Genomic DNA, 25,432 nt, shown 5'->3' on the forward strand with positions numbered 1-25,432 from the left:
CCATACAACTCTCCTTCCGTGGCCTCCAACTGCTTTTAAATGCTAGTAAAACTAAATGCATGCTCTTCAACCGATTGCTGCCCGCCCTACCAGCATCACTACTCTGGAAGGTTCTGACTTAGAATATGTGGACAACTACAAATATCTAGGTGTCTGGTTAGACTGTAAACTCTCCTTCCAGACTCACATTAAGCATCACCAATCAAAACTTGTATCTAGAATTGGCTTCCTATTTCGCAACAAAGCCTCCTTCACTCATGCTGCCAAACATACCCTTGTAAAACTGACTATCCTACCAATCCTTGACTTTGGCGATGTCATTTATAATCCAGACAGGATTTACACATGCTGTACATACACAATAGAAAAATGTATGTTTGTTTATGTGTAACTCTCTGTTGTTGTTTTTGTTGCACTGCTTTGCTTTATCTTGGCCAGGTCGCAGTTGTAAATGAGAACTTGTTCTCGACTGGCCTACCTGGTTGAATAAAGGTTAAATAAATAAAAATATGGAAATGCCATGTCCCATATGCCAACCTCATCAGTGGCTTTTGGAAAGGGTTTTAATGGTCTAATAAAAGTGGCATGGTTCTGAGAGATTGAGTTGAAATACAGGTGACATTTGTATATTTATGGACAGAGACTGACATGAAAATGGAAAGAAGTGGCCTCTTTACTATTGCATTGTTTATGTACCCCTGACAAATCTTGGCAAAGATTTAGCTCGAATCCTAAGTTGCTAAATATATTGTTGGACTTGTAAATTAATGATATATACCCCATTGATATTTAAAAAATATGATTTATAAATTCCTGATTAGCTTAGTTCAGCTGTCATACCCCATCATAACCCAACATATAAGCTTGTTTTACTCCCAATGTTTAAACAATTTAAAAACACTATGGACTCAACATGGTATAAACTATTTTGATTTCATGGATGGTCGGTCTTTGCATCCATACCTGTCTATGAGTGTGAAAGTGGTTACATTTATCCAGGCCCACCCCTTAATTAGATGTACGTGTATTTTGGTTCTATGTTGTGAAACTGTTACGATATTACTGCACTGTCGGAGCTAGAAACACAAGCTGTTCTCGCTACACCCGCAATATCTGCTAAACACGTGTATGTGATAATTGGAATTCGATTTGATCCCTCAGCTTTGTACCAAAACGGAAGCGGGGTGTCGTATTGTATCAATTAAGGATATCTAAATTTGATAAAGCGGCAATACATTATTACTATTTGCAAGGATAGGCGTATCACGGAGGTGCCACTTTTTGTGACAGACGTGCAAGTGTCCAATCATCTTCCAAATATTTCGTTTCAATTTGTTCTCGTAAACCGACCTTGACGTCGCGTGCTTTCCACTGATAAGCATCTATTCTAGCCAACTGCAGCATAAATATGTTGGTATTGTATTTTCCTAACCAATTATGCGCATGGATTCTGAATAGAGGCGGGCTAAGAGCGAACTATAGCGAAGCATGTTAGGTTGTTAGAAAGTTAATGGCTTGAAGGAAAGAGACGCTCTTCTCGCTTCAGGATTTTAGTGTAGTATAAACATAATTACTAACAACCTCAAAGAAAGTTTAAGACAGTATTGCGGCTATTAGAATACAAAATACTAAGGAAAGTATGCAGGATGCAGTAGCCGGGACGGCAATGCTGACGGACGGCTTCGAGGACGAGATTGACTCTGTGACTCCGCGCTCCCCTGCCGTAGGAATGGGGGTTGGAGCCACACCAGGAGCCGGACTCGGGGGTTTAGGGATTGGTGTTGGTGGAAAGAAAGTCCGCTTGTTTGGCGAGGCTGGTGGGCCTGCAGCTGACCGGCTTGATTTCCAGCTCGCAGCGGCCGCAGTGCTTTCCTCCGGCCCTGGATCTGCCAGCGACGATGATGAGGTATCTGAGGTAAGCAACTCATGCTAGCTAAAACTAACCCAGCGAAACTGGACAAGATTCACGTTAGTTAACGTTGCCTAATCCCGTCTCTTTCGACGATATCATTGAACCCTCATTACTTTCTTATATCAACAAAAATAATATCAGTCAGATGTCTTGCAATTTTTTTGGCGGATAGTTTTGCAGAGTCTTGTGGCTAACAAGCGAGTAACATGTTCTGCTATTTGTCATATTATGAACAGTATTTTTTTTGGCGGAGGGCTTCGATTTAGGCCCGACGTAGTGGGAACACACACGGCGCCATCAACTGCTAAAGTTAGCTTGCTTGTGAAATTTAGCTAGGTAGTGAGTGTAGCTAGCTAGTTAATGTTAACCACACGTTTTGTTAGCCTGTTATAGGACAAACTGGTCAGGTGTTTTGAACAGGTAACAAGGTGACGACGCATGTTAATAGTGTCAGATATGGTAACTGGCATTCAATCATGCATTAACTTATTCATTGTCACCCCAGTTGTCTTATTTGGCTCTAACGTTGCTTAACTAGCCAGCTGGCTAGACACATTCGCCCTCAACTTTGAATAGCAAGCTAATTAGTTACAAGTCCTCTTTAACTTGACATGCAGTTTATGAATTTTCATTATTACTTCGCCAGGGTTGATGGCACACTTTCCAAACACAACACGGCCTGATATGTGATGTTTGTTGAGAAGCATGATGCCGAGCTGTCAGTCAAGATGCTTACTGGAGTGGTGATGTAACATAATTCAGCAAGGATTTAGAAATGCCACAGTGATCAAATCAAACGTGACATTTCAGAGCGAGCTAGTTCTTTCCTCTACCTATTCTAAAATGACTAATCTCATATGTAGGATAAAGTAATGTTCAAGCAAGACACACTCACACTTTGATTCACACTGGACTGGGAATAAATAGCCAGAATATTTGATTTGTTTACACTTATTTCCCCCTTAACTGTACACTTTGTAAATGTCTGCTCTCAGACTCTGAAGGAGTGCCTGACCAGTTTGAAGAGTGTTGGAATAGGATGATGTGCCTCTACCACCTGGTTCCTCTGTGTTCTCACACTCACCTCAAGGAAATTCAAATATATATTTTTACACAATTGTCTTTTTCCTGTATTTGGTATTTAAGTTAGTCGACTTTTGGTCACAAATGTTTGAGAAATACATTTTGAAATCAGCTGTTAATTAAAGGGATCCTAACGATTTTAATTGACTTCACCTATGAAAATAGGTGATGTCAGAACAGTGTAGAGACATGCACATCATCGCAACACATTTCTGTCTGCAGGACAAGGGTGTCTGTTGCCTTGCATAGCTCACTTCCTCCCCTTGGGTTGTTGGTATTTGGGTTTGAATTTAGGGGTGTAATAGAGGGGGAGGGGTCAGCGGGGTATAGTTACTAGCACTGCCCCAGGTAGACTCACCATTAGTCTGCATTCTTAGATCAGGCAGCCATTTAAAGGCCCTGGCTGCCACACAAGCTGTTTATTAGGGCTGTGACAATGCAATACTTTTTTCCAGGGAAAAAATGAATACATGAAGCAGCCCAAACTCTTAGGTCCTTTAAAAACCTGCTGCATGTGAAATATTGGTTGCTATAGCTTGGAAAATAAATGTGAATCTGGATGACAAAATAATGCTTGTTTTCATAAAGAAGTTAAATCCAGCCTTGATTGCTGTAGTCATGTGAATGAGACTTGGTGTGAGCCAGAAGTGTAGGGGTCCACTCCACAATGAAAGCCAGGCTGGTGAGCCAGAAGTGTAGGGATCCACTCCACAATGAAAGCCAGGCTGGTGAGCCAGAAGTGTAGGGATCCACTCCACAATGAACGCCAGGCTGGTGAGCCAGAAGTGTAGGGATCCACTCCACAATGAAAGCCAGGCTGGTAAGCCAGAAGTGTAGGGGTCCACTCCACAATGAAAGCCAGGCTGGTGAGCCAGAAGTGTAGGGGTCCACTCCACAATGAAAGCCAGGCTGGTGAGCCAGAAGTGTAGGGATCCACTCCACAATGAAAGCCAGGCTGGTGAGCCAGAAGTGTAGGGATCCACTCCACAATGAAAGCCAGGCTGGTGAGCCAGAAGTGTAGGGATCCACTCCACAATGAAAGCCAGGCTGGTGAGCCAGAAGTGTAGGGGTCCACTCTACAATGATCCAACTGTCACTTCCTCTTTCAGAGATGGAGCTTGACCCAACTTGACATTGGTATTGATCTGTAGATTTTACCACAGCATGTTTTGTAAGTACAAAGCGGTACAACATTTTAGGTAACAGTTAAAATGTTCCAATGTCCAAGAGGGGTCCACTGCGCTGCTAGTGAAGGTTTTACACACACATGTAGTGGGTTATGCAAATTCTGGCTCATCTCACAGCTGGCCATGTGCTGGTCATGTTGTTTTATACTTTAATACCGGATCACATTCTCTTGCACAACGGCATGTTGCGTGAATTAGGTTAGTGATTTGATAATGATTTTAGGTCAAATGCACTATAGACAACATGACACTTTATCAGTAACCCAACCCCATACAGATTTCTATGTCAAAATAATTAATAGTAAGAAAACGCCGATGATACAGTGCCACTTTGAGGGCTTCCTTCCCTGTTTGTGTTGGAGTAACGGCAGATTGACTGGGATTATTCAAGGCCCCTTGACCACAGGATGTTTTGTCTTTAATTCCCTGTGAATCTTATTAGGCACACACATTTCCATTGAAGGTTTAAATACTGTAGCAGCTCAGTACTGTGAGTGTGTGTGTATGTGGCTGAGGGTCAGGGGTCGACTATTGGACAGGAGATACTTAATTACCGGTGCCATGTACAACAGAAGTTATTGCTGCCGTAAGTCTTCCACCTCATTGTTATTTATGTATGTGTTTTTGTGGACTTTGACTTTCAGGTAAAGTCTCGTCACAGTGTACTGTACTAGTTTATCTTTTCTTTGTCGTGAGGTTCACATGGGGGGGGGCAAGTCAGAGATTAGATGGCATAAGTAAGTACCCGGGTAATTGTAGAGCAAAATAATGTGCCAAATACCATGATTGTGTGCAAGTAACCACGTTTCTATCCACTTTTTTTCTGCGAGTAAAGTCATACGGTACGGAGAGAGAATCACGGTCGCTGTGATGGAAATAGGAGGTTTCGCTACAATTTTATAAATGCTGTTCGTTTGACACGGTGGGATGTTTTTGTGTCAGTAAAATTATTGCAGGAATGGCGGTTGAAACGCCCTCATGCGCAAATGTTTTATATAATAACCATCATATCAAAATAAACTTGGAGTCACACGATAATGTGGTGTGTGGTTCTTCCACTACGACTTGGGGAAACCATGCAGTTTTATAGGCTAATGATGAACTTCACAGGATGGTCAAAGTACACTGTGATGAGCTTGGTGCTCCTTTCTAATAAATATTGAGGGTCTTATTCTGGTGACATGATGATAGATGCTTGACTGCCCTTAGTGAGAATATATTCTTAAATATTGTAACTAACAATCTCAGTTTACAAGATTAGGAATGAAAAGTCAGTTTAGTGGTGGATGGTCATTTTAATTTTCCTCATTGTGCTCCAGCTGAGAGGTCTCAGAAGTGCAGGACATTTTGGCAGAAGTGGGATTTGACCAAATAAACTAGCTAGTTTGTAGGGAGCTATGATGTCAATGTTTCATGACAATTATTAATGATCTTCACATGATCTGTTTTAATAAAGCATTCTATGATTTAGTTTCCGCCCTCACCAGAATTACCCGCCTAAGTGTAATGTAGGACGTAAGATCATTTACAGGCTCCATCTCTTTCTCCGTCCCGCCCTGCATCAGGGTCTGTCTCACACACACACACACGTACGTAGACAGATGCGTGGATGAGGTAATCAGTTACTTGTTTATGTGGCCTCTTGGTCAGACACACCCTGAGATGTACGCACAAATAAAATTGTATTTGTCACATGCTTCGTAAACAACAGGCACACACATTTCCTAACAGTGAAATGTAATTTTCCAACAATGCAGACGTAAAGATGTATACAATGGGGAGAACAAGTATTTGATACACTGCCAATTTTGCAGGTTTTCCTACTTACAAAGCATGTAGAGGTCTGTAATTTGTATCATAGGTACACTTCAACTGTGAGAGACGGAATCTAAAACAAAAATCCAGAAAATCACATTTAAGTAATTAATTTGCATTTTATTGCGTGGCATAAGTATTTGAACACCTACCAACCAGTAAGAATTCCGGCTCTCACAGACCTGTTAGTTTTTCTTTAAGACCCCTCCTGTTCTCCACTCATTACCTGTATTAACTGCACCTGTTTGAACTCGTTACCTGTATAAAAGACACCTGTCCACACACTCAATCAAACAGACTCCAACCTTTCCACAATGGCCAAGACCAGAGAGCTGTGTAAGGACATCAGGGCTAAAATTGTAGACCTGCACAAGGCTGGGATGGGCTACAGGACAATAGGCAAGCAGCTTGGTGAGAAGGCAACAACTGTTGGCGCAATTATAAGAAAATGGAAGAAATTCAAGATGACGGTCAATCACCCTCGGTCTGGGGCTCCATGCAAGATCTCACCTCGTGGGGCATCAACAATGATCATGAGGAAGGTGAGGGATCAGCATAGAACTACACGGCAGGACCTGGTCAATGACCTGAAGAGAGCTGGGACCACAGTCTCAAAGAAAACCATTAGTAACACACTACGCCGTCATGGATTAAAATCCTGCAGCGCACGCAAGGTCCCCCTGCTCAAGCCAGTGCATGTCCAGGCCCGTCTGAAGTTTGCCAGTGACCATCTGGATGATCCAGAGGAGGAATGGGAGAAGGTCATGTGGTCTGATGAGACAAAAATAGAGCTTTTTGGTCTAAACTCCACTTGCAATGTTTGGAGGAAGAAGGATGAGTACAACCCCCAAGAACACCATCCCAACCGTGAAGCATGGAGGTGGAAACATTATTCTTTGGGGATGCTTTTCTGCAAAGGGGACAGGACGACTGCACCGTATTGAGGGGAGGATGGATGGGGCCATGTATCGGGAGATCTTGGCCAACAACCTCCTTCCCTCAGTAAGAGCATTGAAGATGGGTCGTGGCTGGGTCTTCCAGCATGACATGTGTGAAACACAGCCAGGGAAACTAAGGAGTGGCTCCATAAGAAGCATCTCAAGGTCCTGGAGTGGCCTAGCCAATCTCCAGACCTGAACCCAATAGAGAATATTTGGAGGGAGCTGAAAGTATGTTTTGCCCAGCGACAGCCCCGAAACGTGAAGGATCTGGAGAAGGGTCTGTATGGAGGATTGGGCCAAAATCCCTGCTGCAGTGTGTGCAAACCTGGTCAAGAACTACAGGACACGTATGATCTCTGTAATTGCAAACACAGGTTTCTGTACCAAATATTAAAGTTCTGCATTTCTGATGTATCAAATACTTATGTCATGCAATAAAATGCAAATTAATCACTTAAAAATCATACAATGTGATTTTCTGAATTTTTGTTTTAGATTCCATCTCTCACAGTTGAAGTGTACCTATGATAAAAATGACAGACCTCTACATGCTTTGTAAGTAGGAACCTGCAAAATCGGCAGTGTATCAAATATTTGTGCTCCCCATTGTATAAAAAATAGAAATGGTGACATGAGGAATAAATGCAGTCAATAAATAGTAAAATAAAATAACATTTATATATATATCCAGGGACTACAGAGTGCAGGGGTATGAGGTAATTGAGGTAGATGTGTACATACACAGCGTTCAGACCCCCTTCTCCATATTTTGTTATGTTACAGCCTTATTCTACAACGGATTGAATATATTTTTTTATAATCAATCTACACACAACACCCCATAATGACAAAGCAAAAACAGGTTTAGAAATGTTTGCAAATGTATTAAAAAATTAAAAAACACCTTTTATTTACACAAGTATTCAGACTCTTTGCTATGAGACTGAAAATTGAGCTCAGGTGCATTCTGTTTCCATTTATCATCCTTGATGTTTCTACAACTTGATTAGAGTCCACCTGTGGCAAATTCAATTGATTAGACATTATTTGGAAAGGCACACAACTGTCTATATAAGGTCCCACAGTTGACAGTGCATGTCAGAGCAAAAACCAAGCCATGAGGTCGAAGGAATTGTCCATAGATCTCTAAGACAGGATTGTGTCTGCACAGATCTGGGGAAGGGTACCGCAGCATTGAAGGTCCCCAAGAACACACTGGCCTCAATCATTCTTAAATGGAAGCTATTTGGAACCTCGAAGACTCTTCCTAGAGCTGGCCGCCTCTCCAAACAGAGCAATCGGGGGAGAAGGGCCTTGGTCAGGGAGATGACAGATCACTCTGACAGAGCTTCAGAGTTCCTCTGTGGAGATGGCAGAACCTTCCAGAAGGACAACCATCTCTGTAGCACTCCACCAATCAGGCCTTTATGGTAGAGTGGCCAGACGAAGCCACTTCTCAGTAAAAGACACATGACAGCCCCCTTGGAGTTTGCCAAAAGGTACCCAAATGACTCTGACCATGAGAAACAAGATTCTCTGGTGTGATGAAACCAAGATTGAACTCTTGGACCTGAATGCCAAGTGTAACGTCTGGAGGAAACCTGGCACCATCCCTACGGTGAAACATGGTTGTTGCAGCATTATGCTGTGGGGATGTTTTTCAGTGGCAGGGACTGGTAGACTAGTCAGGATCGAGGGAAAGATGAATGAAGCAAAGTACAGAGATCCTTGATTAAAAACTTGCTCCACAGCACTCAGGACACCTGACTGGGGTGAAGGATCACCTTCCAACAGGACAATGACCCTAAACACACAGCCAAGACAATGCAGGAGTGGCTTCTGGACAAGTCTCTGAATGTCCTTGAGTGGTCCAGCAAGAACCTGGACTTGAACCCAATCGAACATCTCTGGAGTGACCTGAAAATAGCTGTGCAGCAACACTCCCCATCCAACCTGACCGAGCTTGAGAGGATCTGCAGAGAAGAATGTGGAAAAACTCCCCAAATACAGTTGTCAAGCTTGTAGCATCATACCCAAGAAGATTTGAGGCTGTAATCGCTGCCAAAGGTGCTTCAACAAAGTACTCCGTTTTTTTATTTATTGGGGAGGTGGGGTAGATCACCTTTAATAGCACAGATTGTATCTTCCATCAATGCAATTGTCTGCAATATTTACAATCTGTATATGTAAATATATACAGTACCAGTGAAGTTTGGACACACCTACTCATTCCATGGTTTTGTTAGGGTTCATTCCTTACGTCCTTCCTTGTCAATCATTGGTGAAATTAGCATTATGACAATCAATTCAAACTTTTATTAATGCAATTACAGACAAAGTTGACAAACAGGAACATAGAAACATGCGTGCTGAGTAAGTTCTGCCTCAAACAAAAGGATCCAGTTGTTTTATTAAACTGAAGTCCCGCCTTAGTGATGTCACTGACTACGTCGTTACCTTTATACTCCTGAGACCCAAAACCCTGCAGCCATAGCTTTACAAACCGTTTCAGTGTTATAAAAGCTAGGCAATAAATGTCCCCTCCCCAAAGTTGATGTATTGTGGAATGTCTGAGTTGTCTCTTATCTCACACACTCCCCTTGAGAGAGAGAGAGAGAGAGAGAGAGATCTTATAACATAAGCATAATCAAACATTTGTACAGCCCCAATCTTGAACCCTGACAGTTTCTTTATTTGTACTATTTTTACATTGTAGAATGATACTGAATACATCAAAACGATGAAATAACACATGAAATCATGTAGTAAGTTATAAAGTGTGAAACAAATCAAAATAATATTTGAGATTTGTGTAAGTAGCCACCCTTTGCCTTGACAACTTTTCACACTCATGGCATTCTCTCAACCAGCTTCATGAGGTAGTCACCTGGAAAGCATTTCACATAACCATGTTAAAAGTTTGTGGAATTTAATTATTCTCTAATGCGTTTGAGCCAATCAGTTGTGTTGTGACAAGGTAGGGGTAGTATACAGAATATAGCCCTATTTGGTAAAAGACCATGTCCATATTATGGTAAGAACAGCTCAAATAAGCAAAGAGAAATGACAGTCCATCATTGACTGACCTTCATGTCTTAAAGTAATCTGACTCAGTTACACCATCAAGTGCAGTTGCAAAAACCATCAAGCGCATTGATGAAACTGGCTCTCAAGGACCACCACAGGAAAGGAAGATCCAGAGTGAACTATGCTGCAGAGGATACCTTCATTAGTTAACTGCACCTCAGATTAAAGCCCAAATAAATGCTTCACAGAGTTAAAGTAACACACATCTCAAAATTAACTGTTCAGAGGAGACTGTGTGAAATCAGGCCTTCATGGTCAAATTGCTGCAAAGAAACCACTACTAAAGGACACCAATAATAAGAAGATACTTGCTTGGCCCAAGAAACATGAGCAATGGACATTAGACCAGTGAAAATCTGTCCTTTGGTCTGATGAGTCCAAATTTGAGATTTTTGTTTCCAACTGCCCTGTCTTTGTGAGACGCAGAGTAGGTGAACGGATGATCTCACCATGTGTGGTTCCCACTGTGAAGCATGGAGGAAGTGGTGTGGGGGTGCTTTGCTGGTGACACTGTCTATGATTTATTTAGAATTCAAGGGACACTTAACCAGCATAGCTACCACAGCATTCTGCAGCGATATGCCATCCCATCTGGGTTGGGCTTAGTTCCACTATCTTTTGTTTTTCAACAGGTCAATGACCCAACACACTTCCAGTTGTGTAAGGGCTATTTGAAGGAGAGTGCTGCATCAGATGACCTGGCTTCCACAATCACTCGACCTCAACCCAATTGAGATGGTTTGGGATGAGTTGGACCGCAGAGTGAAGGAAAAGCAGCAAATGAGTGCTCAGCATATGTGGGAACTCCTTCAAGACTGTTGGAAAAGCGTTCCTCATGAAGCTGGTTGAGAGAATTCCAACTGTGCAAAGCTGTTATCAATGCCAAGGGTGGCTACTTTGAAGAATATATATGTAAATGTGAATACTTTTGTTAATGTGATATTTCAGTTTTTAATACATTTGATACATTTAATACCTTGTCTTTATGGGGTGTTGTGTGTAGATTGGGGGAAAGAAAGGAATTTATCCATTTTAGAATAAGGCTGTAACTTAACAAAATGGGTAAAAAAAAGTCAGGGGGTCTGAATACTTTCCGAATGCACTGTAGGTAGGTGTAAAAGACACACCCCCGAGACGACAGACGCTCCCCTCAGCTGGAGCACAGAGCACAACATTCCCAGCCATTCCGCACCCTCGGCACAGAGAAATACCCCGGGTATGGTTTCAATTACATTCACCGCAGTCTTTTTTTTTTTTTTTTTTTCTCTCTCTCGCTCTCAAAGAAAAATGAAAACTGAGAGTTGCTGACCACACCCTCCTCTGACTCGGTTCAGGTCATCGGGTCAGTTCTTTTGGCAGAGCCTCAGGTCCATTTGCGCCGGTGACGCTTGCTGATATCGGGCAGCTATAGAGTTGTTAGTCATCCAGTCTGTAAAGAACATTGTAGGATATTGTACGGTTGGGTACGTCCGTGTTAGTAAACAGATTTACTTCAAGTACGGCTTTTAGTCTACTGTTATTCCCGGGATCCAACACACCGCTCCGTCTCTGGAGGGTGACCGAAGGTGATGGCTGGAATGTATTGGCACACTCTGGTGCTCTTCTGCCCTGAAGACCCTCACATGGTTGGACAGCTTGTTCAGTGTCCTGTCCAGTGCAGGAAGTCCTTCCCTGTGGGCCATAAGGCAGGTATATGGAGGTCACAGAGAGAGTAGGGGAAACGTGCTGATCAGCTCATCTTGGCGCTTAATGTAATTCAACCAAGGCTCAGGGCCTAAGCACTGTTCAGCTCTGTCTCCAGGCAACATGTTAGAGGGGATGGAGCTTAGGGATTACCAAAAAAACTTTGTCACTGGTGCCCTCGTGCCAATTACTAGGCTATACCTGCATGTGTTGTCACAAAATGGTCCTGCCCATGCCTCTGTCAGAATATGCAAAAAAAAAATGTCATCGTTTTACCAGCGTACAGTGTACAAAACATTAGGAACACCCTACTATTGCGTTTCACCCCTCCCTTTTGCCCTCAGAACAGCCTCAATTCGTTGCCATGGACTCCACATTGTGTTGAAAGCATTCCACAGGAATGCTGTCCCTCGTTGAGTCCAATGCTTCCCACAGTTGTCCAAGTTTTCTGGATATCTTTTGGGTGTTGGACAAATCAAATCATTCTTCATACACACAAAATGTTGAGTGTGGAAAAACCCAGCAGCATTGCAGTTCTTGACCCAAACTGGTGCACCTGTCACCTGCTACCAAACCCCGTTCAAAGGCACATTTTTTGTCTTGCCCATTCAGCCTCTGAATGGCACACATACACAAACCATGGCTCAATGGTCTCGAAGGTTAAAAATCCTTATTTAACCTGTCTCCTCATCTACACTGACTTTGAAGTTAATTTAACAAGTGACCTCCAGAAAGGATCATAGCTTTCACCTGGATAGTAAATAGGCATGACGGGAACCACACTTGCGGAAACCATCCGTTCACCTACTCTGCGTCTCACAAAGACACAGCTGTTGGAAACAAAAATCTCTCATTTGGACTCATTAGACCAAAGGACAGATTTCCACCAGTCTAATGTCCATTGCTCATGTTTCTTTGCCCAAGCAAGTCTCTTCTTATTTGTGTCCTTTAGTAGTGGTTTCTTTGCAGCAATTTGACCATGAAGGTCTGATTTCATGCAGTCTCTTCTGAACAGTTGATGTTGAGATATGTCTGTTACTTGAACTCTCTTATGCATTTACTTGGACTGCAATCTGAGGTGCAGTTACCTAATGAACTTATCCTCTGCAGCAGAGGTAACTCTGGGTCTTCCTTTCCTGTGGCGGTCCTCATGAGAGCCAGTTTCATCATAGCGCTTGATGGTTTTTGCAACTGCACTTGAAGAAACTTAAGTTCTTGACATTATCCAGTTTGACTGACCTTCATGTCTTAAGGTAATGGACTGTCACAACCTTGTCACAACACAACTGATTAGCTCAAACACATTAAGAAGGCAAGAAATTCCACAAATTAACTTAACAAGGCACACGTTAATTGAAATACATTCCAGGTGCCTCATAAAGCTGGTTGAGAGAATGCCAAGGCAAAGGGTGGTTACTTTGACGAATCTAAATTATTTAATTTGTTTGAACACTTTTTGGTTTCTACATTATTCCGTGTGTATTATTTCATAGTTTTGATGTCTTCAATATTATTTGACATTGTAGACCATTAATAAAAACAGCAAGAACCTCTTGAATGAGTAGGTGTGTCCAAAATGTTGGCTTGTACTGTATGTACAGTGGCCTGTGAAGGTATTTTCCCCCTTGGCATGTTTCCTATTTCATTGCCTTACAGCCTGGAAAAAAAATAGATTTTTGAGGGGTTTGTAACATTTGATTTACCCAACATGCCTACCACTTTGAAGATGAAAAATATTTTTTATTGTGAAACAAACAAGAAATGAAACTTAACTTGAGCGTTCATAACTATTCAGCAATTGCAGCTGCAAGTCTCTTGGAGTATGTCTCTCTAAGCTTGGCACATGTAGCCACTGGGATTTTTGCCCGTTCTTTAAGGCAAAACTGCTCCAGCTCCTTCAAGTTGGATGGGTTCTGCTGGTGTAGAGCAGTCTTTAGGTCATACCACAGATTCTCAATTGGATTGTGGTCTGGGCTTTGATTAGGCCATTCCAAGACATTTAAACGTTTCCCTTAAACCACCCGAGTGTTGCTTTAGCAGTAAGCTTAGGTTCATTATCCTGCTGGAAGGTGAACCTCTGTCCAAGTCTCAAATCTTTTGAAGACTGAAACAGTTTTTCCTCAAGAATTTCCCTGTATTTAGCACCATCTATCATTCCTTCAATTCTGACCAGTTTCCCAGTTCCCTGCTGATGGAAAAAACATCCCCACAGCATGATGCTGCCACCACCTTCCTTCACTGTCGGGATGGTTTTCTTTGGGTGATGAAAGGTTAGTTTTGCGCCAGACAGTGTTTTCCTTGATGGCCAAAAAGCTCAATTTTAGTCTACTCTAACCAGAGTACCTTCTTCCATATGTTTGGGGAGTCTCCCACATGCCTTTTGGCTAAAACCAAATGTGTTTGCTTATTTTTATTTCTTTAAGCAATGGCTTATTTCTGGTCACTCTTCTGTAAAGCCCAGCTCTGTGGAGTGTCCAGCTTAAAGTGGTCCTATGGACAGGTACTCCGATCTCTGCTGTGGAGCATTGCAGCTCCTTCAGGGTTATCTTTGGTCTCTTTGTTGCCTCTGATTAAGGCTTTCCTTGCCTGGTCTGTGAGTTTGGTGGGTGGACCTCTCTTGGCAGGTTTGTTGTGGTGCCATATTCTTTCAATTTGTTAAATAATGGATTTAATGGTGCTCTGTGGGATATTCAAAGTTTCTGATATTTTTTTATAACCCAACCGTTATCTATACTTCTCCACAACTTTGTCCCTGACCTGTTTGGAGAGCTCCTTGGTCTTCATGGTGCCGCCCCTTGCATAGTGATGTTGCAGATTCTGGGGCCTTTCAGAGCAGGTGTGTGTACAGTTGAAGTCGGAAGTTTACATACACCTTAGCCAAATACATTTAAACTCAGTTTTTCACAATTCCTGACATTCAATCCTAGTAATAATTCCCTGTCTTAGGTCAGTTAGGATCACCACTTTATTTTAAGAATGTGAAATGTCAGAATAATATTCTGAATTTATTTCAGCTTTTATTTCTTCACATTCCCAGTGGGTCAGAAGTTTACATACACTCAATTAGTATTTGGTAGCATTGCCTTTAAATTGTTTAACTTGGGTTAACCGTTTCGGGGCAGGCTTCCCACAATAAGTTGGGTGAATTTTGGCCCATTCCTCCTGACAGAGCTGGTGTAACTGAGTCAGGTTTGTAGGCCTCCTTGCTTGCACAAGCTTTTTCAGTAATGCCCACAAATGTTCTATAGGATTGAGGTCAGGGCTTTGTGATGGCCACTCCAATACCTTGACTTTGTTGTCCTTAGGCCATTTTGCCACAACTTTGGAAGTATGCTTGGGGTCATTGTCCATTTGGAAGACCCATTTGCGACCAAGCTTTAACTTCCTGACTGATAATGCCATCTATTTTGTGAAGTGCACCAGTCCCTCCTGCAGGAAAGCATCCCCACAACATGATGCTGCCACCCCGTGCTTCATGGTTGGGATGGTGTTCTTCGGGCTTGCAACTGCCCTTTTTCCCTCCAAACACAATGATGGTCATTATGGCCAAACAGTTCTATTTTTGTTTCATCAGACCAGAGAACATTTCTCCAAAAAGTATGATCTTTGTCCCCATGTACACTTGCAAACCGTAGTCTGGCTTTTTTATGGCAGTTTTGGAGCAGTGGCTTCCTTGCTGAGCGGCCTTTCAGGTAATGTCGATATAGGACTCGTTTTACTGTGGATATAGATACTTTTGTACCTGTTTCCTCCAGCATCTTCACACAGTGTTTTGCTGTTGTTCGGGGATTGATTTGCACTTTTCTCCAAAATACATTAATCTCTAGGAGACAGAAAGCATCTGCTTCCTGAGCGGTATGACGTTGTCCCATGGTGTTAATACTTGCGTACTATTGTTTGTACAGATGATCATGGTACCTTCAGGTGTTTGGAAATTGCTCCCAAGGATGAACCAGACTTGTCGGTCTACAATTTTCCCAATTTTCTTGGCTGATTTCTTTTGATTTTCCCATGATGTCAAGCAAAGAGGCACTGAGTTTGAAGGTAGGCCTTGAAATTAGAGGTCGACCAATTAATCGGAATGGCAGATTAATTAGGGCCGATTTCAAGTTTTCGTAACAATCGGTATTTTTGGGCGACGATTTCCGATTATTATTTTTGTATTTATACATTTAAAAAAATATACCTTTTTATTTAACTAGGCAAGTCTAGGCAAGAACACATTCTTATTTTCAATGACTGCCTAGGAACTGTGGCTTAACTGCCTTGTTCAGGGGCAGAACAACAGATTTTCACCTTGTCAGCTCAGGGGTTCCAATCTTGCAACCGCACAGTTAACTAGTCTAACGCTCTAACCATCACTCCACGAGTAGCCTGCCTGTTACGCGAATGTCGTAGAAGCCAAGGTAAATTGCTAGCTAGCATTAAACTTATCTTATTAAAAACGATCAATAATTTTCACTAGTTATAACTACTGATCCAGTTTAGCAGGCAATATTAACCAGGTGAAATTGTCATTTCTCTTGCGTTCATTGCACGCAGAGTCAGGGTATATGCAACAGTTTGGGCAGCCTGGCTCATTGCGAACTAATTTGCGAGAATTTTACGTAATTATGACATAACATTGAAGGTTGTACAATGTAACAGAAATATTTAGACTTAGGGATGCCCACCCGTTAGATAAAATACCGAACCGTTCCGTATTTCACTGAAATTATAAACGTTTTCTTTTCGAAATGATAGTTTCCGGATTCGACCATATTAATGACCAAAGGCTCGTATTTCTGTGTGTTATGTCATAATTAAGTCTATGATTTGATAGAGCAGTCTGACTGAGCAATGGTAGGCAGCAGCAGGCTCATAAGCATTCACTCAAACAGCACTTTCGTGCGTTTTGCCAGCAGCTCTTCGCAAGCACAACGCTGTTTATGACTTCAAGCCAATCAGCCTAATGGCTGGTGTAACCGATGTGAAATGGCTAGCTAGTTAGCGGGGTGCGCGCTAATAGCGTTTAAAACGTCACTCGCTCTGAGACTTGGAGTAGTTGTTCCCCTTGCTCTGCATGGGTAACGCTGCTTCGAGTGTGGCTGTTGTCTTTGTGTTCCTGGTTCGAGCCCAGGTAGGGGTGAGGAGAGGGACGGAAGCTATACTGTTACACTGGCAATACTATAGTGCCTATAAGAACATCCAATAGTCAAAGGTATATGAAATACAAATGGTATAGAGAGAAATAGTCCTATAAATACTATATTAACTACAACCTAAAACTTCTTACCTGGGAATATTGAAGTCTTATGTTAAAAGGAACCACCAACTTTCATATGTTCTGAGCAAGGACCTCAAACGTTAGCTTTTTTACATGGCACATATTACTTCTCCAACACTTTGTTTTTGCATTATTGAAACCAAATTGAACATGTTTCATTATTTATTTGAGGCTAAATTGATTTTATTGATGTTTTATATTAAGTTAAAATAAGTGTTAATTCATTATTGTTGTAATTGTCATTATTACAATTTTTTTAATTTTTTTTATTGTACGCTTTAATCGGTATCGGCGTTTTTGGTCCTCCAATAATAGGTATCGGTATCTGCGTTGAAAAAAATCATAATCGGTCGACCTCTACTTGAAATACATCCACAGGTACACCTCCAATTGACTCAAATTATGTCAAGTAGTCTATCAGAAGCTTCTAAAGCCATGACATCATTTTCTGACATTTTCCAAGCTGTTTAAAGGCACAGTCAACTTAGTGCATTTTAACTTTTGACCCACTGGAATTGTGATACAAGTGAAATAATCTGTAAACAATTGTTGGAAAAATTACTTGTCAGGCACACAGTAGATGTTCGAACCGACTTGCCAAAACTAGTTTGTTAACAAGACATTTGTGGAGTAGTTGAAAAACGAGTTTTAATGACTCCAACCTAAGTGTATGTAAACTTCCAACTTCAACTGTGTGTGTGTGTGTATATATATATATATATATATAAATCACACACACACGTATGTATGTATGATCATATGACACACATTATTTAACTAATTATGTCTTCTGAAGGTAATTGGTTGCACCTGATCTCATTTAGGGGCCTCATAGTAAAGGGGGTGAATACATATGCACACACCACTTTTCCGTATTTTTTTGTTGACCTTTTGAAACAGGTCTTTTTTCTTCAGTTCACTTCACCAATTTGGGCTACTTTGTGTATGTCTGTTAAATGAATTACAAATACATATCTATTTAAATTACAGGTTGTAATGCAACAAAATATATGAACAACGCCATGGGGGATGAACACTTTTGCAAGGCACTGTATATCCATAAAAAATTATACTGATTCTTGATTTCGACTGGCTGAGAAAAGCTGCCTTCACGTTCATTACTATGCGACAGCTGGCGATCGAATTTGAATATTGAAACAACGTTGCAAATGTCGGAGAAAGACAGCAAGGTTTATTCAAATCTCTGCTGTTACACTATGTTAGTCTAAAAGAAATGTGAGAACGTCTAGATGCCTATTTTGATAGTGGAGATGAAGTTTATAAATTGCCCGGCTGGGCTGATGAGACGGTGGATAGCGCAGTCAGATGGAACAGAGTAAATAGGCTTTTTTAAAGTCACATTTAGCCGGTGGTAACTTGTGGAATAGGCACCGGTTGTAATGTGGTTTTAACCAATCAGCGTGCGGGATTAGACCCACCTGTTTTATAAAGCACTGTATAATAGAAACCACTATTGTTCTCATAAGCTGATATGTATAAAAAAATATATATATATTACAATGACTCCTTAAGGCGATGGGTTTCTCCCAGCAACTATCTTGAGCCAAATAAACATCAGCATGCTTCCTAACTTTCTCATCTTTCTCCTTGTTTCTAGGTGGAGTCCTTCATATTAGACCAGGAAGACCTGGACAACCCCATGCTAAAGACTGCGTCGGAGCTGCTCCTGTCCAGCGCTGCCGACGGAGCTGATCTCAGAACAGTGGACCCGGAAACACAAGCCAGATTGGAGGCTCTGTTGGAAGCAGCCGGTACGTATCGTAGTGGTGTGAACCCTTCACCTGTTACTTTATTTTAATTTTTATTTATTTATTTTTAATGCACCTGTTTGATCACTTTAAATTACGAAGATGTTACATGCTAAGGCTGCTTCAGTCCTGTTCTCTTTATCAAATAGGACTGCTGCTCTTTTGGGACTTTGAATCCTGAAACCTGCTTGAAACTCCGCCCAATTTAGTATCAATGCTTAATTAAGGCCTACAATTTAGTTTGTACTTAGGCCTGACAACGTCAGAAAGTATGTGTGTGGTGTTTCTGTTCCTACCACTGTGTTGGGACATGACCTCGTAGGTGTGTAGAGATGGCACATTGCCAGGGAGAAATACCTGCATAACAAACGCAAGTGCTCAAAATAGATGTTCAAATCCCTGTTGCACTACAAATCAAATGTATTTCTAAAGCCCTTCTTACATCAACTGATCTCTCAAAGTGCTGTACAGAAACCCTCAGCCTAAAACCCCAAACCGCAAGTAATGCAGGTGTAGAAGCACTACAGCCTGTGTTTACCCTGCTTTCCATGTGGTTGTGTTTTGGTTTCTTTCTTCTACCTACTTCCCATGTTGGATTGTCTATGGGGGTGGGGTAACACTGATCAATTACAGTGATCAGTAAATTTGACTGCAGGGTGCTCACAGGCTAAGTGTTGCAAGGCAATTATCAAACCGGCTACGACTCTCGCTCAGGCCTCTGTTGAGCTAAGCTGAACCAGCCCGTCAAAGCACTTAGCCTTGGTCTGTATAGTTAGTGCCTCACTGCTGCCTCTTTAGAGAAACTAAAAAGCTTTCTGAAACAATGAAAGAAGTCTTTGCGTCTAATTTGATGCGCATGAACCTGTGGGATGGATGGATGTTGTGTGCATCAGGAAGACATGCAGCATGTTTGCCAGGTCCCAGCCAGTCAGTATGGGGAGTTGGTACAGGCTAGCGCAGCACATGAGATGGTAGGTAGCTAGGCTCGCGGGGGCACCACGGGGAAGATTAACATGAGCAATGGATTTCGATAGAGCAGCGACAGCTTCCGTCATGACTCAACCTTTAGTACACTGCTTCTGTGCATGTCGGCCTCCCATCTATTGTTGTCTGTGTGTAACTGTGTGCATGTCTGTGTGTAACTGTGTGCATGTCTGTGTGTAACTGTGTGCATGTCGGCCTCCCATCTATCGCTGTCTGTGTGTAACTGTGTGTGTGCACATTTTAACATCTGTGTAACCAATCATGTGGCGCATGCAGTGGGTTTTGCATACCGCAACTAATATCGGATTCTGTTGCTTCTGTTCTTAAGCTTCAATGTTGGCTGATCATCAGATTCTCTTCCATTAATCGTTATTATGCCCACTTACTCAGTCATGTGATTAGGCCCCCCCCTTGATATGTTTCCTCAATGCTGTGTTCACAACTTGACAATACAGACAATGTGTTTGTGTTCTCTTTACACCTTGTTGCATAGTTTTAATTGTGTGTGGTGTATGCTGCTGTGTGTGGTGTGTATGCTGCTGTGTGTGTGTGCTGCTGTGTGTTTGGTGTGTGTGTGTGTGTGTGTGCCTGACCCTGGGTCCTCTGAAGGTATTGGTAAACTGTCCACCACCGATGGAAAAGCCTTCGCAGATCCAGAGGTGCTTCGTCGCTTGACGTCGTCCGTGAGCTGTGCGCTGGACGAGGCCGCCGCCGCTCTCACACGCATGAGGGCCGAAAACACACTCAACGCCAGCCAGGCAGACAAGTATGTATCTCCTCTGCGCTAAAGTCTAAACATTAAGTGCACCATTAAGTGCACTACACCATATTCAGGGATCCTCCCTCACACCAGTCTTGTCTAGGCCGTATGTTTCCTTTCCACATGTTGTGCTTTCTTCAAGTTCGCGTGAACATCTGACAATTCCTTAGGTGAGAATTTTTAAGAAGGGGAACAAAAATCTATAGTCCTATAATATAGTGTTAAATAACAATATTTTTGTGAACCAAATGTTTAATTTGGTCGTTTTAATAATGTTGGTAGCAACGCGTGAAAAAAAGTTGTCAATCTGTTGCAGTTCAAGTCGACTACAAAACCCGTAATGCAATGGTCTCGCTGGGCTAGCTAGGTAGCTAGTTAGCAAACATAACTACACACAATAATAGCGAAGTCAGCATGTGAAGTCAGCATGTGAAGTCAGCATGTGAAGTCAGCATGTGAAGTCAGCATGTGAAGTCGCTACAGTAGTTAGCTGTAAAATTGCCTAAACAAACTGCACTATCAATTTAGGAGTCTACAATCTCACCATGTTCACCCTGCAGAGTGGAGTCTGATATTTGCAACGGTACCATGCAAAGCACCCTGGACTGAAGAGGCAGACCAATAAGGGAGATGTGTTAGGACCTCTGTTAAATTACACATTTCTGGAGGTTGTTATATTGCAAAAAATATGATCAATGGCTTATTTCTAGAGAAGACACCGTCCTGCGTTATGACATCGTCCAGTATTGAAATCTGACGCTTTATTACTGCAACGTTGAAACTAGGAACGCAAGCATTTCACTGCACCCGCTATAACATCTGCTAAATATGTGTTTTTGCGACCAATTTAACAAATGTATTTGATTTGTGTGATGTTTTCACGATGTAAAAGGGCATGCCTATTAACTTCCAGTGTAGTGAGGGAGACTTTCTCAATGCTACGTCATACTGGACGAATTTCTGCCTGCTTAGACGGATATCTGATACACCTGAGAACGTGAATCGATAGGACATCGCATAACTTTAGCTGTCCTTTCTCCTGGCCTTTGTATTAAGACTGGAGTTGATTTTTAAGTCCAGTGGCAGCTAGCTGATGCTCTGAATAACTCCCATGATTCATAGAAGATGCGTTTTGTCTCTACTGTTCTCTGACTTGATCACTGTTTTACTGACACGCTTTAAGGTGCCATATTGGGTCAAAGGCCGTTCATGAAATGTACTGCTCAGTCCTGAATGAAAATGAATTATTACCAGGTTGAAATCACTTTTTCTTTCAGTTTCCTTGTTTCTTCTATCGGCTATTGAAAATGAGCACGTTTAATGTATTAGTTGGTTTAGGGATTACATTAATAGTAATCCGGCCCCCAAAAACCGTTTTATTCTGTCTACAAGGAAGGTAACGAACGGAGGACATGTTTCCAATGACTTGTTCAATCACATGCAGCTCAGATAATTTTTTGTAGACAAAGAGATAAAAAGGAGTGAAATAATATAATAAATCCAGAAAAGGGGAAGACAGACGCTGTTAGAAATATTTAAAAAATAAACAGCGATCCACATGTGGTGGTTCCTGGGGCTCCATCTTCTTACAAGGTCTGATATTGTAGCTAAATCTAATTCACAAATTATATTGATTAAATAAATACTGCGTGAATTGTGACAACTCCGTTCATCTGATGCTTTGGCCTGCGCAGCCACAGTCCCAGTAATTGTAGCAGTCTGGTTATTTTCAGCCGTAGCTTGGCGGAGGCGTGCTCAGACGGAGACGTCAACGCTGTGAGGAAGCTGCTGGATGAGGGGAGGAGCGTCAACGAACACACCGAGGAGGGAGAGAGTCTGCTCTGCCTAGCCTGCTCTGCTGGTTACTATGAACTTGCACAGGTATAGCGAACACACACACACACACACAAACACACACACACAGACCTTTTAGCCACTCACAGTATACTGCTAACATTGTTCTGCCTTTCTGTCAGAGTTTCCATCCAGTTCTGTAATCAAATGTAGTTGTAAATCCAAATGTTGCAGAGCCAAACCTGATCCTTTTGTGGTAGTCTGGATGTCTGTTTTTAAAACGCCCCGACGTGTGTCCTCCTGCAGGTCTTGCTGGCCATGCACGCTAACGTGGAAGATCGGGGCATCAAGGGTGACATCACGGCCCTCATGGCCGCAGCCAGCGGCGGCTACGTAGACATCGTCAAACTGCTGCTGGTACATGGGGCTGACGTCAACGCACAGTCCTCCACAGGTGAACACACACACACACACGTCAAACACCACTAGGTGCTGTGACCGAGACCAGAAACCATCACATCTACTTCTAATAAAAACGGACAACTCTGTCCCCGTCAGGTAACACGGCGCTGACGTACGCGTGTGCGGGCGGCTTCCTGGACGTGGTGAAGGTGCTGCTGAAGGAAGGCGCCAACATCGAGGACCACAATGAGAACGGCCACACCCCCCTGATGGAGGCGGCGAGCGCGGGTCACGTGGAGGTCGCCCGAGTGCTCCTGGAGTACGGGGCTGGTATCAACACGCACTCCAACGAGTTCAAGGAAAGTGCACTTACGCTGGCCTGCTACAAAGGTACGTCCTTAGACAATGAACCCTTTAGCCGTGCACCGGAGAGATCAGAGATCTTTATCCAGAAATCAGTAACTCAAGTGATCCACTTATGTTGACAAACCAGTGTGTGAAAAAGGAAATGTAATTGTAGGGATGAAGCACCCAGAGCATTTTTTCCCTCTTCGTCACCACACACAGGGCACCTGGACATGGTGCGCTTCCTGTTAGAGGCAGGGGCTGACCAGGAGCACAAGACCGACGAGATGCACACAGCACTCATGGAGGCTTGTATGGTGAGACACACACACACACACACACAGACCACACTATTAAATTGAAGGTGCAGTATGACTGATGAGGTCTCCTGTTCCTCTGCCCCTCTTCAGGATGGGCATGTGGAGGTGGCGCGGTTGCTGTTGGACAGCGAGGCGCAGGTCAACATGCCCGCTGACTCTTTCGAGTCTCCGCTGACGCTGGCGGCCTGTGGGGGCCACGTAGAGCTTGCTGCCCTGCTGATGGAGAGGGGCGCCAACCTGGAGGAAGTCAACGATGAGGGATACACTCCCCTCATGGAAGCTGCACGAGAGGGCCACGAGGAGATGGTGGCGCTGCTTTTGGCACAAGGTATGGCCTTCTCTTGCTCTCTGGTTTGAATGAAACTAGTGTTCCCAGTAGATATGTTTTCCCTACTATATATTGAGCCTCCAACTTTGTGTAAATACAAAAGTTTTTTAAATATATATATATATATTTTTTATGTAATGAAAGGCGAAGGGGGGATAGCTAGTCAGTTGTCCAACTGAATGCAAAGGGGGATAGCTAGTCAGTTGTCCAACTGAATGCAAGGGGGGATAGCTAGTCAGTTGTCCAACTGAATGCAAGGGGGATAGCTAGTCAGTTGTCCAACTGAATTGTCCAACTGAATGAATGGTCAGTTGTCCAACTGAAGGGGGGATACCTGGTCAGTTGTCCAACTGAATGCAAGGGGGATACCTGGTCAGTTGTCCAACTGAATGCAAGGGGGATACCTGGTCAGTTGTCCAACTGAATGCAAGGGGGGATACCTGGTCAGTTGTCCAACTGAATGCAAGGGGGATACCTGGTCAGTTGTCCAACTGAATGCAAGGGGGATACCTGGTCAGTTGTCCAACTGAATGCAAGGGGGATACCTGGTCAGTTGTCCAACTGAATGCAAGGGGGATACCTGGTCAGTTGTCCAACTGAATGCAAGGGGGATACCTGGTCAGTTGTCAACTGAACAGGGGGATACCTGGTCAGTTGCTGAAAGGGGGATACCTGGTCAGTTGTCCAACTGAATGCAAGGGGATACCTGGTCAGTTGTCCAACTGAATGCAAGGGGGATACCTGGTCAGTTGTCCAACTGAATACCTGGTCAGTTGTCCAACTGAATGCAAGGGGGATACCTGGTCAGTTGTCCAACTGAATGCAAGGGGGATACCTGGTCAGTTGTCCAACTGAATGCAAGGGGGGGATACCTGGTCAGTTGTCCAACAACTGACCTGGTCAGTTGCAACTGAATGCAAGGGGGATACCTGGTCAGTTGTCCAACTGAATGCAGGGGGGGATACCTGGTCAGTTGTCCAACTGAATGCAAGGGGGATACCTGGTCAGTTGTCCAACTGAATGCGGGGGGGATACCTGGTCAGTTGTCCAACTGAATGCAAGGGGGGGATACCTGGTCAGTTGTCCAACTGAATGCAAGGGGGGGATACCTGGTCAGTTGTCCAACTGAATGCAAAGGGGGGGGATACCTGGTCAGTTGTCCAACTGAATGCAAGGGGGGATACCTGGTCAGTTGTCCAACTGAATGCAAGGGGGATACCTGGTCAGTTGTCCAACTGAATGCAAGGGGGATACCTGGTCAGTTGTCCAACTGAATGCAGGGGGGGATACCTGGTCAGTTGTCCAACTGAATGCAAAGGGGGGGATACCTGGTCAGTTGTCCAACTGAATGCAAGGGGGATACCTGGTCAGTTGTCCAACTGAATGCAAGGGGGGATACCTGGTCAGTTGTCCAACTGAATGCAAGGGGGATACCTGGTCAGTTGTCCAACTGGCAAGGGGGGGATACCTGGTCAGTTGTCCAACTGAATGCAAGGGGGGGATACCTGGTCAGTTGTCCAACTGAATGCAAGGGGGGATACCTGGTCAGTTGTCCAACTGAATGCAAGGGGATACCTGGTCAGTTGTCCAACTGAATGCAAGGGGATACCTGGTCAGTTGTCCAACTGAATGCAAGGGGGGATACCTGGTCAGTTGTCCAACTGAATGCAGGGGGGATACCTGGTCAGTTGTCCAACTGAATGCAAGGGGGGGGATACCTGGTCAGTTGTCCAACTGAATGCAAGGGGGATACCTG

The 25,432-nt window shown here is 43.2% G+C and overlaps 1 protein-coding gene across 1 annotated transcript in view; it reads left to right on the forward strand.

The window, feature by feature from the left end:
- Positions 1 to 1,484: 1,484 nt before the first annotated feature.
- The window catches only part of LOC115136176 (ankyrin repeat and KH domain-containing protein 1-like), a 42,812-nt gene continuing 18,864 nt past the window's right edge, over positions 1,485 to 25,432 (forward strand). The window contains exons 1-8 of the mRNA XM_029671705.2: positions 1,485 to 1,915; positions 18,593 to 18,746; positions 20,337 to 20,493; positions 22,221 to 22,368; positions 22,588 to 22,735; positions 22,840 to 23,073; positions 23,251 to 23,345; positions 23,439 to 23,676. Of these exons, the coding sequence (XP_029527565.2) occupies positions 1,640 to 1,915; positions 18,593 to 18,746; positions 20,337 to 20,493; positions 22,221 to 22,368; positions 22,588 to 22,735; positions 22,840 to 23,073; positions 23,251 to 23,345; positions 23,439 to 23,676 (1,450 nt within the window). The 5' untranslated portion in view covers positions 1,485 to 1,639. The remainder of the gene's footprint in view (positions 1,916 to 18,592; positions 18,747 to 20,336; positions 20,494 to 22,220; positions 22,369 to 22,587; positions 22,736 to 22,839; positions 23,074 to 23,250; positions 23,346 to 23,438; positions 23,677 to 25,432) is intronic.

This window comes from Oncorhynchus nerka, linkage group LG10 (genome assembly GCF_034236695.1).
Source record: "Oncorhynchus nerka isolate Pitt River linkage group LG10, Oner_Uvic_2.0, whole genome shotgun sequence".
Taxonomy (NCBI): domain Eukaryota; kingdom Metazoa; phylum Chordata; class Actinopteri; order Salmoniformes; family Salmonidae; genus Oncorhynchus; species Oncorhynchus nerka.